At 38.0% G+C, this 18,209-nt stretch overlaps 1 protein-coding gene across 6 annotated transcripts in view; it reads left to right on the forward strand.

Moving 5' to 3' along the window:
* LOC117482507 overlaps positions 1–17,796 on the forward strand; it is a 51,399-nt gene extending 33,603 nt beyond the window's left edge. For 2 of the 6 annotated variants that reach the window (XM_034130594.1, XM_034130595.1), the window contains exons 9-13: positions 2,952–3,002; positions 3,239–3,307; positions 16,303–16,353; positions 16,591–16,659; positions 16,827–17,796. In XM_034130594.1, the coding sequence (XP_033986485.1) occupies positions 2,952–3,002; positions 3,239–3,307; positions 16,303–16,353; positions 16,591–16,659; positions 16,827–16,928 (342 nt within the window). In that variant the 3' untranslated portion in view covers positions 16,929–17,796. Of the gene's footprint in view, positions 1–40; positions 149–1,627; positions 1,715–1,818; positions 1,848–2,951; positions 3,003–3,238; positions 3,308–4,484; positions 4,999–10,247; positions 10,369–10,578; positions 10,906–13,711; positions 13,796–14,024; positions 14,358–14,483; positions 14,745–14,990; positions 15,063–15,393; positions 15,481–15,584; positions 15,614–16,302; positions 16,354–16,590; positions 16,660–16,826 lie in introns of those variants that run through there. The other 4 variants (XM_034130600.1, XM_034130599.1, XM_034130596.1 and 1 more) reach the window with 4 other exon arrangements.
* The last annotated feature ends 413 nt before the right edge of the window (positions 17,797–18,209 follow it).

Below are 18,209 nucleotides of genomic sequence, written 5' to 3' on the forward strand. Positions count from 1 at the left end.
GACACATTTCTGATAATAGGAAGTACATTCAACATTTCTCTTTAAGAGGCAGCCAGTCTAGAGACTTACACGAATACAAGAGACACGATGGACGAGTTAAAACGGATTAAAATGTCTTCACTTCTTATTCTGCTGCTTCAGTTTACAGGTAAGGATTCCTACAACATGTATATATTTAGAAACATTATAAAAGGTGATGTGTTCATCATGAATGTTACTTTATTACCTAACCTCCTTTAACCAAGACACAGAAGTGGTGTGTTTGTCTTCCAACGAGGGGAAGGCAACTTTTAGACACATAGGGAAACTTTAGTTGTATCTTAAATGAACATTTTTATTTCTCTGTTTTCTTTATACTTCTCTCTTGTTTATTCAGGGGCTGCAATTGGACAGCGTGTCCTCTTCGCCAGAGTCGGAGATGAAGTCACTTTGCCGTGTAACAGTGTGATTCATGATCAGGATGAATGTGAGAGTACTACCTGGTTCTTCAGTGATTCAGGACACACAGAGCTGGTTAGAGGTGGGCAGGTTGGTGAAGAAGCTAAAGCTAAATCAGACAGACTGAGAGTTACAGAGAAATGTTCTCTGGTTGTAAAGAAGGTCACAGAGGAGGATGCTGGTTATTACGGATGTAGACAGATCAACAAAGCAAATCAAGAAGAAGGTCCAGACTCTCAGGTTTACCTGTCTGTTGTTACCAGTGAGTATTTACATCAGAATGTTTCCAAACTTTCTCTGTAGAGCAAAATACTAAAACATTACAATAGTTATTATTATTACAGTGATGAAGTTATTTTTACTGTTGTTGTCTTTCTCTCACAATATCTCCATCTTCAGTGACTGAACAACAGGACAATTATAGGATGTGGTTACGCTGCTCTGTGACGACATATGGAGACTGTAGACACAGAGTGAAGTGGCTGCTTCAGGGTCAAGATGTGGATAAAGATCACAGAGAGATAAAGACATCACAGTCTTCCTGCTCTGCCTCTGTGATATTTCTGACTTCTCATTATAGTTACACACCAAGGTCTAAGTTATTTACTTGTGCAGTAACAGCTGATGGCAAAGTGCAGACCTTCAGGCCTCAGTCCTCAGGTGAGAACATGTTTGATCAAACTGTTTAAAGTCACTTCAAAGTGATGTGAAAAATTGCATAAAAAGTGTGTTTATCTGATTTAATTAAGTTTAAACATTATGTCACAATATATGGTAAACATATTACTTCTGAAGAGTTGTGTTCATCTTGTTCAGGTGAGGACAAACAAGCAGCAACAACAACACCAATTACATCAGGTAACAACTAGACAGTATCAGCAATCTTAAACAAAACTACTCTATGGTACCTCAAATATTTCGAATGTTGTTTTGATGCTTCACATCTCCACTTTGGGCTGCGGTGGAAATCACTGGAGAGAATTAGTATTTGGTCCTTTAAATAAGTGTTTTTGGTTTATTTTGTGAAAACTAGTTGCAGATTACGTGTTTTTTTGGATGCAGTTTTTGGATGCAAAAGTAACTTTGATTTGGTAGAAAGTAACACATTCTTTTTTTAGCACCTACATGTAATGTAAGTATCTCCGCTATTCACCTCACCTCCAATTTCGCCCATTTATTATCGTTTCAGTTTGGTGGTTGTACATAGTTGTGGCTTTGGTTCTCGTAGCACTTCTAATAACCATTGTGGCTTTCATCACATGGAGGAAAATGAAAGGTGAGAAAACATATATGACACTTTTTGTAAACAATCATTTATTTAATAAAATCAAATGTAGAATGTGGAAATTAAAGTCAACCCCCTTTTGTTTGTCTTTTCAGGGAAAGAAGCACGGAAAAGTGACAGTGTTGTGAGTTCTTAAATATATATTTGTATTTAAAGTTGAAAAAAAGCAAGTGTTTCATAACCATTAGTGACTGTGCTGTCATTAAACAAAGGGGTTGCATTCGCTAAGGCAAAGGAAGTGATTAAGAGGAAAAGCAAAAAGGGCCGTAAACTAATGTTTGGGATTTGCTTATTTAACATGCATGAGCATTACACCCTACACCAGGGGTGTCAAACTCAAATCCGGCCCGCGACTTCATTTAATGTGGCCCGCAAGAGCTTGCAAAGAATATAATACGTTTATTATACGGTTACATGCCGCTTTACAGAAGCAGGTTGCCCATAAACTACATGTCCCACAATGCATCTCGTTTTGTGACATGCACACTGAAGAGACTTGCAATTATTTGCCCTGGACTTCTGCTTTCAAACGTAGTTAGTTATTACCCTATCCGATAATAATCCAATTCAGAGGCAATAATGTAATATAATACATTCTTTTATATATATATTATATATTTATATTGTTACAACCGGCCCTTTGAGTGCAACCATAATGCTAATGTGGCCCGTGATGAAATTGAGCTTGACACCCCTGCCCTACACCCTCTTAAATGAATACAGGACATCATAATCATCTTTTCCTGTAGTGTGTTATATAGGATTTAGTGCATGTAAATGGTCTGCAAAGGCTAAAATCCCTGTGTTCCCTTCAGAGGGAGTTTTTTTCCCACACACCTCACCTCACTATATAACACATGTGCTACTATTGGCCAGCGCTCTAATACATTTTACGTGATAGGCTAAGGGGTGGGACATCTCTAAGTGATTGACCAATCACAACAGAGCCGACCAGCTAACAGCTAACCAATCAGAGCAGACTGGGCTCTGGTTTCAGACAGAGGGTGAAAAGAGGTGCTGCAGCACAGGCAGTATGAGAAAAATAAAGAGCTTTTTGAACATTAAAGCAGGGAGACATGTCCCAGTAGAGACACTACATACAATATGAACCTGAAAATGAACGGGATCAGTCCTCTGAAATGTTCAAAGATACATTGAATATGTTAAACTGGTGTTTGTATTATTCCACGATGTGAATTAACTGAAGTGTTTAATGCTTGTTGTCCAGGGACAGACCTCAAACCCTGCAGTGAATTCTCCAGAGACCAACCCGGCCACAGTGAGTTCACTCACTGAAACAAGTCTTTTCTTTCAAAATCATAATTATCTTTCAGGTTGTTCGGCCTTATGGGTGTGAGAATGTGCAATAAAGATGAATAAGGGAAGTTAGACGGTGTCGCTGCACTGCACAGGAAGAGCAAATTAGTGTAAAACCAGAAGTGGAAAGTCAAATCAACAACAAAAATGTGCTGTAATATGTTAGTGAACATTTATTATCTTGTCCTTTCTGTGTAGGCTGATCCTGAAGAAGGAGTTTCTTACGCCTCCATCAGCTACACCAAGAATACCAACAAAAAAGCTGAGGTACGCTGTCTGTAAAGAAACATAACACATTGTTTTTGTTGTGCTTTATTACATTGTGCACTGTGTGTGTCCAGTGGCGTTTTTATATGTACAAAAGTGGTGGGGCACAAAAAACTTAGATGTCTATATATAAGCTTCTGCAGTGACGTGCAGTGAGGTTCATGGCTGGTGAGGCACTGGCACTGACTCTTCAGGTTTACAAATATTATTATTATATTTTATCATTTAAATATTGAATTGTTCTCTCTTAGTAAGATCCCATTTTCAATAAAATGGCGGTCTTACCTTGACTTGAAGATGAAGTCCATTTGTCTATCCTTCTGGACCAAAAATGTCTATTACTTTTTTGTAAAAGTCCTCCTTATCTTCTTGTAGTTTAAAAAGTCTATCATACATCTAATCGATAGATTTATGATTCAAAAATTATAAAAGTAGGGTAGACATGTGGATATTATCCGGCTGAAAAAAACGTGCATTTATCTAACAGGTACGTTTCCCACAGATCTTATTTCCAGCTATTTTCTAAAATCCTATGGAGAAATCTCATTGCTTTTTTGTCGAGGGAAGCCATGCGCAGCTTACTTCCGGGTATTAGGACGCGTCACTGCAGCTCTCTCGTCTCCTCTTCACACACCACACTTTTCGCGGCACACGTACTTACAGCCAATCAGCTCTGAATTATGTGAGATGATGTATGGTGGGGATGGCAGCTCAGTGCCCCTATGGTCATTATTTTTTTGCCACACACATTAAATAGGAAAAAACTCTGAACATGCGCAGTGTAGTTTTTACAGTCACCGTTCACTTAGACAGTGAGAGGGAGGGGCATGATCAGGTGTTGTCCCACATGGCTCTAAACGGCTCAATAGGCACACACTGTAGACACTAATTAGAAGAACACAGACTAAAACAGCAATGTACAGACGAATCAGATGATTAAACATGATCTTAAAATATATATATATATATATTTTTTTTTTTTTTTGCATTTTTTGTAATCATTATTTGTAATACTTTCTACTGACACTAGGTGGGGCTGTGCCCCACCTGCCCCTAATGACAAGTCGCCACTGTGTGTGTCATGTTGTCTGTTTTACTGTAGCCTATCAATGATGTTTCTTCGTACTGTTGTCTTCTAGAGTCCTGCAGTCATTTATATTGTGCTATTTCCTTCCAGGTTAAGATTGAGAACGATGCAGATGAAGGTGACGCAGTGACTTATTCGACTGTGAAAGCTTCCACCAATGATCCCAACAGCCTCTACGACACCATCTCCTAACCACAATCACGCCATCACACCTTTTCTAATCTCTGTTAATGGTTTTATGATCATTTTCAGGATGGATTCTTATAAAAAGCTTGATTTCTGTGTATAGTTTGACTAGTGGTGCAATGTAAGAAAAAAGGGGAAGTTATACTTAGCATGTTTGGGCGGTTGCTTTATATATAAATGAGCTCAATATGTGACAGATAGACTTCCTGTACAATCGTTTTGTGCTCAGTGATGGATTTGCAAATCTTTTGCTATAGTATGTATTTTTATATTGTTATTTTTCATTCTGTAATTATGTTATATGCAAAGAAATCTGTTCTTTAGTTTCATCTGTAATTGTTTGATATGCAATAATTTGATCATGTATGTTTTATTTAGCTTTCCCTATATTGTTATTAAAGTATTTAATTATGTAAAATGACCTATTATTCAGCTGGATGCGTGCAAACTGTGGAAAGTAACTTTGATTGAAGGTACCATGTTATGGCCATTTCTACTGATCATAATTCCATTGTTGAGGTCTACTAAAATAGATTTATATTGTGCAATTTTCCAAAATCGCATTGGTTTCTCATACAGCATCTCTCTATAGTATGTGTATTCACTCTCTGTCCTAAACGGCTTGTTGGAGCTCCTGCCCCCCCCCCTCCCTATGAGCCCAGTGGCCGTCTGCGAGACAGCGAGACACAGCGAAATCCAGCCCGAACACACACACACACACACACCCGCAGCCTGGCTGGGAGTTTGTGTGTGTGCTCACACACCGACTCACAGCCTCGCCGCGTCCCGCCGTCTCAGGGATTAGAAATCGGCGGAGCTGCAGCTGAGAAAAGATTGAGTGTGTGTGTGTGAGGAAGTCCGCGGATTGGTCAATTTGGAGCATTCAACGGGAGCACTAGAAAACGTAATTATAGGACGTATTAAGCACTTGAACAAACGACATATTTGGTCGTAATAAGGGCCTGAACAATCGGCCCATTTGGTCGTATGAGTTGGAGGACTTGTTGCATTGTCAGTGGCGACTGGTCATTAGGGGCAGGTGGGGCACAGCCCCACCTAGTGTCAGCAGAAAGTATTACAAATAATGATTACAAAAATGCAAAAAAATAAATAAAAAAATATATAAAATATATTTTAAGATCATGTTTAATCATCTGATTCGTCTGTACATTGCTGTTTTAGTCTGTGTTCTTCTAATTAGTGTGTCTACAGTCACAGTGTGTGCCTATTGAGCTGTTTAGAGCCATGTGGGACAAAACCTGATTATGCCCCTTCCTCTCGCTGTGAAGTGAACGATGACTGTAAAAACTACACTGCGCATGCTCAGAGTATTTTGTAATGTAATGTGTGTGGCAAAAAAATAATGACCAGAGGGGCACGGAGCTACCATCCCCACCATACGTCATCTCAAATCATTCAGAGCTGATTGGCTGTAAGTACGTGTGCCGCGAAAAGTGTGCTGTGTGAAGAGGAGACAAGAGAGCTGCAGTGACGCGTCCTAAAACCAGGAAGTAAGCACAAAAAAGCAATGAGATTTCTCCAGAGGATTTTAGAAAATAGCTCGAAATAAGATCTGTGGGAAACGTACCTGTTTGATAAATGCACGTTTTGTTCAGCCGGATAACATCCACATGTCTACCCTACTTTTATAATTTTTTTATCATAAATCTATGGATTAGATTTATGATAGACTTTTGAAACTACAAGAAGATAAGGAGGACTTTTACAAAAAAGTAATAGAAATGTTTGTCCAGAAGGATAGGCAAATGGACTTCATCTTCAAGTCAAGGTAAGACCGCCATTTTATTGAAAATGGGATCTTACTAAGAGAGAACAATTCAATATTTAAATGATAAAATTACATTTTTTGGGTATCCTTTTGTTGAACTGTCTGTTTAAAATTAATCGAAGCATCAGACAAAAAAAGCTTTTGAAAATAATATTATATTTTGGTTTAGGTCAAAATATAATATTTGTAAACCTGAAGAGTCAGTGCCAGTGCCTCACCAGCCATGAACCTCACTGCACGTCACTGCAGAAGCTTATATATAGACATCTAAGTTTTTTGTGCCCCACCACTTTTGTACATATAAAAACGCCACTGTGCATTGTGCACCTAAATGTAACTCTTGACATCATATAGATATAGTATAGGTGCAGAGAGGAGTTGGTTTATTGTGCCAAACCAACATTTGATAATAGGTACAGACGGAGGGGAATAATTATCTTTAATTTTATACTTGTATCAATAATGACACTTTTTTTTTTCTTAGGTTACACTGGAACATCTTCAAGTGAAGAGGACAGTGTGGTCCATGTCAATTTGCCATCTGGAGACAGTCCTCTTTCTGACACCTTGGTCAGTTTGGATTTATTGTGGCATTTATTCTTAATTAAAGTGAATTTATTTTATTTCAGTCAGTCATTTGTGTGTATGCAGGTGTGGGACATTCCAAATGTTCCAAAAGTGAGCACTCCAAGAATCGACAACAGTTTGCAAGGGTAAAATAAAACATTGTCAACATATTATTTTGTGCCACAAGAAGCAGAATGTTTTAACAGTACAGTAATTTGAATATATTTGTTTTTTACCTTTATCAGACCTCTCAGGCACCCACAACAAGCGTCTGATCGGATAAGACTAATTAAAAATGTAATTATACCATGTAGGTTTGAATTTATGAACATGAAATCAATAAATACCTTTGTGTGCTAATGACACTGCCATTAGATCAATTGCACTTATTTCCTGGGTAAGAATAGGATGGAGCACCAACCCCATTCCAGGAAGAGGTCCAATCTGCCCCGGGTCAGAACAACTTCTATAGGTAAACGATGTTGACAGTTGCATCGTGACACAGTTGTTTGGTGTGTATCTTTGTTTGTACATTTGGTTGTTTGTATAGCCTCCAATCACAGTGGGTAACATGGCCAGTAAGCAGAACAATTATACTTTTATACATTTCCAAATGACACCCACAACATCTGACATCTTAGTGAAGACGATACAAAAAACACCCACAAATATTTTTCAAAGATCAGATATTGTTTCTTGCATCCATTTCAAATGTTTACAAGGATTGTGCTGGAGTATGCCAAACGTGCTGTTGTCAGTTTAGAACCCAATGTATTAAAAAAAAAACAGGAAGAGGATCGACATCCTTTTGTAAATATGACTGTCATGCATATATTATGTATTTGAAAGTAATTATTCAACTGTCTTCTCACTGTAGCAACTACACCAATGTGTATGCACCTATCATTATTGATAGCCAGTCTGAGCCAGAAGACAAAATGGAGGAAAGGTATTAATTGCTACTATTACCACTTAATTTTTCTATTCTATACTGTAAATGTTATTACTAGCTTCATCATTTAATATTACAATTAGGGCTGTCAGTCGATTAAAATATTTAATCGCGATTAATCGCATGATTGTCCATAGTTAATCGCGATTAATCGCAAATTAATCGCACATTTTTTATCTGTTCTAAATGTACCTTAGAGGGATATTTTTTAATACTCTTATCAACATATGAGTGGACAACTATGCTTTATGTTTGTTTATTATCATTTGAACAATGACAAATATTCTCATGAATATTAAACACAACAACCTCTGAACATTACAAATATTCGCCTCAATTCAACCTGGAACCTCTCTCATACAATAATACAATACTGTGTGTGTGTGTGTGTGTGTGTGTGTGTGTGTGTGTGTGTGTGTGTGTGTGTGTGTGTGTGTGTGTGTGTGTGTGTGTGTGTGTGTGTGTGTGTGTGTGTGTGTGTGGTGTGTGTGTGTGTGTGTGTGTGTGTGTGTGTTGGAGCTATGTGCAGCTCAAGGCATATATGCCTGTGTGTATGAGCTGTGTTGCGGCACTATCCGTGCTGAGTGTGCTGTCTGGCTCCCTGCATAAAGTCAAGTGCTCGGCGCAGTTGTCGGCGAAATGTCGCTCCTCTGTTTTCATTGAAACAGCTCCTTATATCCGTTAGCTCAGCTAGCTAGCACCAGATGCTAACAACAACACGTAAGTTGTGCTTCGCTCGCGCCACACATACACACACCCTCCCCGGTCCTCCCGATGGCCAGTCCGGGCCTGCCGGTGAGCATGGAAGTGTGGTCTGCCACAAGCGGGCAGCAGGAGCGGGGCTGTCAGCATCAGCTTGTAGATGGTATTTTAAACTCGATGCGCTCTGAAACTACGGCGGCCGAGGACAAAAAATACACATGCGTTAATCGCGTTAAAATAATTAGTGGCGTTATTAACGCGTTAACTTGACAGCCCTAATTACAATACATCACTTTGTCTTTCCCAGCACAGAATACCTGACTGCGGAGGACATTGTTGCAGAACTCTCTGCAAAAATAACAAATACATCTTGCAGCAGGTTCAATATTAATAGAGCCAATGTATGGGATGGAGCAATCCGCGGCTTCAAAGGTGCCTCATTCGACCCCTCTCATTCGACGTCAGTTAAGTTCACTGATGATGAGGGACAAACTGAGGATGGAGTGGACACTGGTGGTCCCAAGCGTGAGTTCCTGACCCTCCTTATGGAATGCCTGAGAATGCGAAGAAAACATCATGTCATAGCAACTGTTTGTGCCCCATGGCGATGTGACTTTCCCAGCCGCTCACTGTCTCAAAATCTGATTCTAAATGTATGATTTTCTCTATAAAGATAGAACTAATACACAATTATTAATGTATAATATAAGCTGTTTTGTTTATTTAATGCATTGGTCTACAATTTAATGATGGCTTCTACATATTTCACATAAACAGACAATGACAAAGTGTGTCCTTCATGCTGATAACTAGTGTATGCATCTGCCAATTAGTATTCTAAACAGAGTAGTGTGTCGAATCCTTATTTCTTGCATTTGAAACAGATACAATAAAAAAAAAGTGAACTTACTGTTGTGTTCAACTTCTGCCAAAAACCTTAAATGTTTGCCACAGGAGCCACAGAACACTTGAACTGTCCCCAGATGTTGGCCACAGAAAGGACAAAACATGGCAGCCTGAAAAGACACAAATACATATATATAAACAAACTGCTAAGAGTCTCTCTCTCTCTCTCTTTAAATGTTTCCGCGGTACTCACTATGGCCCGTGTTATTTACCTGCACTTGATTTGTGATCTCTTTTAACAATGTTCTTCCCTCACTTTATCTTCTCTTCACGTGAAGCTCTCCTCTCCTCAGCTGGTGTAGTAGTTACTGTAGGGACGCTAACGCTAGCTGCGTAAATATGACGCTCTTTGTATCAAAACAAAACAAAACGTACCTTCTTATATATCGACTTTGTCCACTTCAATCAACTTTCTTTCCATCACTCTCGTTCGTTCTCTCTATGTCTGGTCAGACATCAATCTGTTCCACGTAGCGCACCGCCTAGAGGCCTGGAGGCGGAGCACTTGAATTACAAGTAACTTTTAACGTGATTACTTCACAAAATGTATTTGGTATCATTCGTCCGCTGGTATCTAATGTGCTTATATGGTTATGTTTTTTATATGAATGTTACAGTAAACCCACAGGAAGCGACATGTGCTCATCTTGACTGAGTCGATGCTGAGAGGCAAATTAACGAGAAACGTAGAAGAGAAAAGAAGAGGCAGCTTCTTTGAGGAAGTGACACATTTATAATATAAGGAAGTACATTCAACATTTCTCTTTAAGAGGCAGCCAGTCTAGAGACTAACACGAATACAAGAGACACGATGGCCGAGTTAAAACAGATTAAAATGTCTTCACTTCTTATTCTGCTGCTTCAGTTTACAGGTAAGGATTCCTACAACATGTATATATTTAGAAACATTAAAAAAGGTAATTTAGTCATCACTTATGTTACTTTATTACCTAACCTCCTTTTAACCAAGACAGAGAAGTGGTCTGTTTGTCTTCCAACGAGGGGAAGGCAACTTTTAGACACATCGGGAAACTTTAGTTGTATCTTAAATGAACATTTATATTTCTCTCTCGTTTATTCAGGGGCTGCAATTGGACAGCGATCCCTCTACCTCTCTGCCAGAGCTGGAGATGAAGCCAATCTGCCGTGTAACAATGTGATTCATGATCAGGATGAATGTGATGGTACTACCTGGTTCTTCACTGATTCAAGAAGCTCAGTAATTCTGGTTGAAAATGGGCAGATTGATAACCATGCTAAATCAGACCGACTGAGAGTTAACGAGGAATGTTCTCTGGTTGTAAAGAAGGTCACAGAGGAGGATGCTGGTCAATACACCTGCAGACAGTACAGCAAAGCAAATCAACAACAAGGTTCAGACTCTGATGTTGACCTGTCTGTTGTTACCAGTGAGTATTTACATCATGATGTTTCCAAACTTTCTCTGTAGAGCAAAATACTAAAACATTACAATTATTATTATTACAGTGGTGAAGTTAATTATTATCTTTCTCTCACAATATCTCCATCTTCAGTGACTGAGCATCAGGACAATGATGAGGTGACGTTACGCTGCTCTGTGTCGACATATGGAGACTGTAGACACAAAGTGAAGTGGCTGCTTCAGGGTCAAGATGTGGATAAAGATCACAGAGAGATAGAGACATCACAGTCCTACTGCTATGCCTCTGTGACATTTCAGACTTCTCATTTTAGTTACACACCAAGGTCTGAGTTATTTACTTGTGCTGTAAAGTATGGTGGCAAAGTGCAGACCTTCAGGCCTCAGTCCTCAGGTGAGAACATTTTTGATCAGACTGTTTAAAGTCACTTCAAAGTGATGTGAAAAATTACATAAAAAGTGTGTTTATCTGATTTAATTAAGTTTAAACATTACGTCACAATATATGATAAACATATGACTTCTGAAGAGTTGTGTTCATCTTGTTCAGATGAGGACCAACAAGCAGCGTCACCAACAACAACAGTTACATCAAGTCACTCCATCAACAACTCAGGTAAAAACTAGACAGTATCAGCAATCTGAAACAAAACTATTTTATGGTACCTCAAATATTTAGTATGTTGTTGTGGTGCTTCACATCTCCACTTTGAGCTGCAGTTGAAATCTCTGGAGAGAATCTATTTGAATATTTTGTCAAACTAGTTGCAGATTATGTTTTTTTGAATGCAGTTTTTGTTACAAAAGCAACTTTGGTTTATATATTTATATATGAATATTGCTTACTTAAAAATCTTTCTCTTAAATCAAAGACTTAATTGGTTTTTAAATGATATACATTTTGTTAAGAAATCACATCACATCTTTGCACTGATTGGCATTCAACGTGATTACATGTAGATACATTTCAAAACATCTCTGTTTCTTTTAAAAAATAAATAAATGTACAAAATATATATATCTTTAAAACAATTATATTGTCTTTCCAGGTTTCTTGAGGCACATCCTGGTGTCTGTGGGTTTAGCAGCTCTCATAATGATTGTTGTGGCGGTCAGCATATGGACAAGAACTAAAGGTGAGAACATTCACAGATGAAACTTAAACTTTTTTTCAATTGTGGAAAGTAAAGTCAACTTTTTCTTCTTTCCTCTCAGAGAAGCAAACACAGATGGATGAAATCAATGTGAGTTTTACAACTAAATACTGAAGTGTTTTTACTGTCTCTTCATTATAAACTGATAAACACAGACACAAAGTACAGCCTCCAAAGAGACCATAGATCTGAATCAACACCTCTTTGAACCTGTCAGTAACAACTGAACATGATGAGTTCAGATTAAAGGACTGATTCCCCTGAATTACATCACAGAGGATTTCCCCACCTTAACACTAGTGGCTTTTAGCAATGCTAATAGTTTAGTTGTATTAGAAAACAATGTGTATGTTACTGTGAATAATGTGCAGGATGAAATCTAGTTTCAAAGCAAACTGTGCAGAAGTCAGTAGATTAAATCAGATCAGACGGTAACTGATGGTGCGTTCAGGGTCTGCTGATTAAACTGTGAACTGTGTTTTCTTCCTTTGTAACCAACTCAGTGTTGATGTTGTTTTCCTCAGGTGCGTTATGATGTAGATGATGGTACAGTGAACTATGAAAACATCAGACCTCCTGATGGAGTTTGAGCAACACTTCTGCCTCCATCAGACTCCACTGATCAACAACGTCTACATCTATCATCGTGTTTCACATCAGGAGTGGAAGATTATATAATCATTCTGAATTACATATTATTTCATTTTAGTCTTGATCTAATAAACCACTGGATGTCACTGTAAAGAGCTTTTAGCTCTTGTTTCCTTCCTTATATTGTCTTCCAGCTGAAGGTCTCAGAGCTGATTTCAAGATGTACTGATTGCTATTAGAGCTACAGCAGCTTGAGCTCATTTTAATATCTCTGTGTGCAGAAAGATCATTTTAATCCACTTTCATTTAGTTTAGCTGTTAAAACATGTGTTTTGATGTCCATGTGATTGAATGGGTTTTCAGCCTTAATGTAGAAAGTAAGTTTTCTCTTTGTTATTCCTGTTCACAATATAATCTGCAAATAATAAATGTTAATCTTAATTCTACACTGTGTTCTGTGGTTCCTACTAACAGTGTCTTTATCATGATCTTGCTCTTTGTACTTCCTGTTTTATTTTGTAAAACACTGTCCTTGTGTCATCTCTGACGTCACTTCCTGTCTTTGTTTTTTCCCGCCTTTTTGTGATAGTTGGATATTTAATCTCCAGCAATGCATCATATTCTATAAAATCATCATGTTTGTAGCTTTGTCCTTTGACAACCATGTACTGTAACTCTAAACAGTCAAGTTGTCATGAGTTTAAAACAAATATATCACCAATAATGAAATACGTGTTTTTCACTAGACAGGAAGGAGATGTCATTTATAATCTGGAAGTGAATTACAAGTAACTTTAATGTGATTTACTAAATATTCTTGGTATCATCCCTCCGCTGGTAAAACGATATAGATGAAAATGTGCTTATATGGTTATGTTTTTTATATGAATGTTACAGTAAACCCACAGGAAGCGACATGTGCTGATCTTGACTGAGTCGATGCTGAGAGGCAAATTAACGAGAAACGTATAAGAGAAAAGAAGACGCAGCTACTTTGAGGAAGTGACACATTTCTGATAATAGGAAGTACATTCAACATTTCTCTTTAAGAGGCAGCCAGTCTAGAGACTTACACGAATACAAGAGACACGATGGCCGAGTTAAAACGGATTAAAATGTGTTCACTTCTTATTCTGCTGCTTCAGTTTACAGGTAAGGATTCCTACAACATGTATATATTTAGAAACATTATAAAAGGTAATTTATTCATCATTTATATTACTTTATTACCTAACCTCCTTTAACCAAGACAGAGAAGTGGTCAGTTTGTCTTCCAACGAGGGGAAGGCAACTTTTAGACACATCGGGAAACTTTTGTTGTATCTTAAATTAAAAAAATGTTTTCCTCTGCTTTCTTTATATTTCTCTCTTGTTTATTCAGGGGCTGCAATTGGACAGCATCTCCTCTACCTCTCTGCCAGAGCTGAAGATGAAGTCACTTTGCCGTGTAACTATGTGATAGATGATCAGGATAAATGTAATGGTACTACCTGGTTCTTCAGTGATTCAGGAAGCACAGCAGCGCTGGTTAGAGGTGGGCAGGTTGGTGAAGAAGCTAGAGCTAAATCAGACAGACTGAGAGTTACAGAGAATTGTTCTCTGGTTATAAAGAAGGTCACAGAGGAGGATGCTGGTCAATACACCTACAGACAGTACAACAAAGCAAATCAACAACAAGGTTCAGACTCTCAGGTTTACCTGTCTGTTGTTACCAGTGAGTATTTACATCATAATGTTTCCAAACTTTCTCTGTAGAGCAAAATACTAAAACATTATAATTATTATTATTACAGTGGTGAAGTTAATTATTATCTTTCTCTCACAATATCTCCATCTTCAGTGACTGAGCAACAGGACAAGGATAGGATGTGGTTACAATGCTCTGTGTCGACATATGGAGACTGTAGACACACAGTGAAGTGGCTGCTTCAGGGTCAAGATGTGGATAAAGATCACAGAGAGATAGAGACATCACAGTCTTCCTGCTATGCCTCTGTGATATTTCCGACTTCTCATTTTAGTTACAGACCAAGGTCTGAGTTATTTACTTGTGAAGTAACAGCTGATGGCAAAGTGCAGACCTTCAGGCCTCAGTCCTCAGGTGAGAACATGTTTGATCAAACTGTTTAAAGTCACTTCAAAGTTACACGAAAAATTACATAAAAAGGGTGTTTATCTGATTGAATTATGTTTAAACATTACGTCACAATATATGGTAAACATATTACTTCTGAAGACGGACGGGTAATAACCGGAAAAGCATGACATGGGAGCTTTAAGTTGAAATATTACCTCACAATATATGGTAAACATATTACTTCTGAAGAGTTGTGTTCATCTTGTTCAGATGGGGACGAACAAGCAGCAACAACATCAACAACACCAACAGTTACATCAAGTCACTCCATCAAAAAAACAGGTAAAAACTAGACAGTATCAGCAATCTGAAACAAAACTACTCTATGGTACCTCAAATATTTAGTTTTTTTTTGTGGTGCTTCACATCTCCACTTTGAGCTGCGGTGGAAATCTCTGGAGAGAATTATTAGTATTTGGTCCTTTAAATAAGTGATTTTGGTTTATTTTGTGAAACTAGTTGCAGATTACAAGTTTTTGGGATGCAGTTTTTGTACCAAAAGTAACTTTGATTTGGTATAAAGTGACAAATACATGTTTTAACATCTACATGTAATGTAAGTATCTCCGCTATTCACCTCATCTCAAATTTCGCCCATTTATTATCGTTTCAGATTGGTGGTTGTACATGGTTCTGGCTTTGGTTCTCGTAGCACTTCTAACAACCATTGTGGCTTTCATCACATGGAGGAAAATGAAAGGTGAGAAAACATATATGACACTTTTTGTAAACAATCATTTATTTAATAAAACCAAATGTAGAATGTGGAAATTAAAGTCAACCCCCTTTTGTTTGTCTTTTCAGGGAAAGAAGCACGGAAAAGTGACAGTGTTGTGAGTTCTCAAATATCATTTTCTATTTAAAGTTGAAAAAAAGCAAGTGTTTCATAACCATTAGTGACTGTGCTGTCATTAAACAAAGGGGTTGCATTCGCTAAGGCAAAGGAAGTGATTAGGAGGAAAAGCAAGAAGGGCTGTAAACTAATGTTTGGGATTTGCTTATTTAACATGAGCCCCTTACATTAAACCCTCATAAATGAATACAGGACATCATAATCATCTTTTCCTGTAGTGTGTTATATAGGATTTAGTGCATGTAAATGGTCTGCAAAGGCTAAAATCCCTGTGTTCCGTGAGGGAGTTTTTTTCCCACACACCTCACCTCACTATATAACACATGCGCTACTATTGGCTTGCGCTGGAATACATTTTACCTAATAGGATAATTGGCGGGACATCTCTAAGTGGTTGACCAATCACAACAGAGCCGGCTAGCTAACCAATCAGAGCAGACTGGGCTCTGGTTTCAGACAGAGGGTGAAAAGAGGTGCTGCAGCATGAGAAAAATAAAGAGCTTTTTGAACATTAAAGCATGGAGACATGTCCCAGTAGAGACATGAACCTGAAAATGAACAGAGTTAGTCCTCTGAAACGTTCAAAGATATATTGAATATGTTAAACTGATGGTGTTTGTATTATTCCACGATGTGAATTAACTGAAGTGTTTAATGCTTGTTGTCCAGGGACAGACCTCAAACCCTGCAGTGAATTCTCCAGAGACCAACCCGGCCACAGTGAGTTCACTCACTGAAACAAGTCTTTCTTTCTCCAAATCATAATTATCTTTCAGGTTGTTCGGCCTTATGGGTGTGAGAATGTGCAATAAAGATAAATATGGGAAGTTAGACGGTGTAGCTGCACTGCACAGGAAGAGCAAATGAGTGTAAAACCAGAAGTGGGAAGTCAAATCAACAACAAAAATGTGCTGTAATATCTTACTGAATACTTATTATCTTGTCCTTTCTGTGTAGGCTGATCCTGAAGAAGGAGTTTCTTACGCCTCCATCAGCTACACCAAGAATACCAACAAAAAAGCTGAGGTACGCTGTCTGTAAAGAAACATAACACATTGTTTTTGTTGTGCTTTATTACATTGTGCACTGTGTGTGTCATGTTGTCTGTTTTACTGTAGCCTATCAATGATGTTTCTTCGTACTGTTGTCTTCTAGAGTCCTGCAGTCATTTATATTGTGCTATTTCCTTCCAGGTTAAGATTGAGAACGATGCAGATGAAGGTGACGCAGTGACTTATTCGACTGTGAAAGCTTCCACCAATGATCCCAACAGCCTCTACGACACCATCTCCTAACCACAATCACGCCATCACACCTTTTCTAATCTCTGTTAATGGTTTCATGATCATTTTCAGGATGGATTCATATAAAAAGCTTCATTTTGATGTACCGTTTGACTAGTGGTGCAATGTAAGAAAAAAGGGGAAGTTATACTTAGCATGTTTGGGTGGTTGCTTTATATATAAATGACCTCAATACGTGACAGATAGACTTCCTGTACAATAGTTGTGTGCTCAGTGATGGATTTGCTCATCTTATGCTATAGTATGTATTTTCATATTGTTATTTTAGTAATTATGTTATATGCAAAGAAATGCAGAATCTGTTCTTTAGTTTCATCTGTAATTGTTTGATATGCAATAATTTGATCATGTATGTTTTATTTAGCTTTCCCTATATTGTTATTAAAGTATTTAATGATGTAAAATGACCTATTATTCAGCTGGATGCGTGCAAACTGTGGACATCCTAAAGTAACTTTGATTAATGTCCCATGATGTCATGTCATGTACTGTAGGAGTTAGAAAAGGAAATGATGCTCTTGAGAGTAAGAATAGAGGAATGATGAGGAAGAAAGTCACAATGAGGAAGTGACTCAACACAAGAAGTAGATAATGCATTTATTTTGAGAAAGCAACCGGTTTTGAGACTCTTAAAGATTGAGCACACAAAGGAAAGAGAAGCAGAGATGCTCTTATTGCACTATTCCACTTTTCTACTATTTTTCTTTTTGTATTTACTTGCATTATTTTTTCTGTTTTATTGTGTTGCACTGTTGGAGGAGCCTGTGACCTAAGATTTCCACTGTCATATCTACACTGTAGCTATGTAAGCATGACCAATAAAAGCCTTGAACCTTGAGATGCATGATGGTTAAAGTCAGTGGGCGTAAAACATTGTTGTCTTTTATCATCATATAATTTGGATTTTGGCACACGGATTTAAAGGTCACCTATTCTGCAAAATCCACTGTTTCACGTCTTCTCTACATCAACATGTGTCCCCTCGGTGTAAAGAGATTCTGAAATTTTCAGGAAAAAAGATTCTCTTTTTGTCCTGATCCATTTATATAAAAACCTGTCTGAAAATGAGCTGATCAGATTTTGGACACTTTATGATGTCATAACGATTTTTTGGCTTGTGTAACCATTAGCCAATCACCAACCAAGGTACCCCCCCCCCCTTTGTGTTCTTTTTAACCAAATATCTCTCAGAGGGGCGTGGGGAGTGGCTCCTTATTTTCATCTAAAGTAACTGACAGAGGGGATTATGGGATGCTGCAATGATCTGTTTGG

The sequence above is a fragment of the Trematomus bernacchii genome, unplaced genomic scaffold (genome assembly GCF_902827165.1).
Source record: "Trematomus bernacchii unplaced genomic scaffold, fTreBer1.1, whole genome shotgun sequence".
Taxonomy (NCBI): Eukaryota; Metazoa; Chordata; class Actinopteri; order Perciformes; family Nototheniidae; genus Trematomus; species Trematomus bernacchii.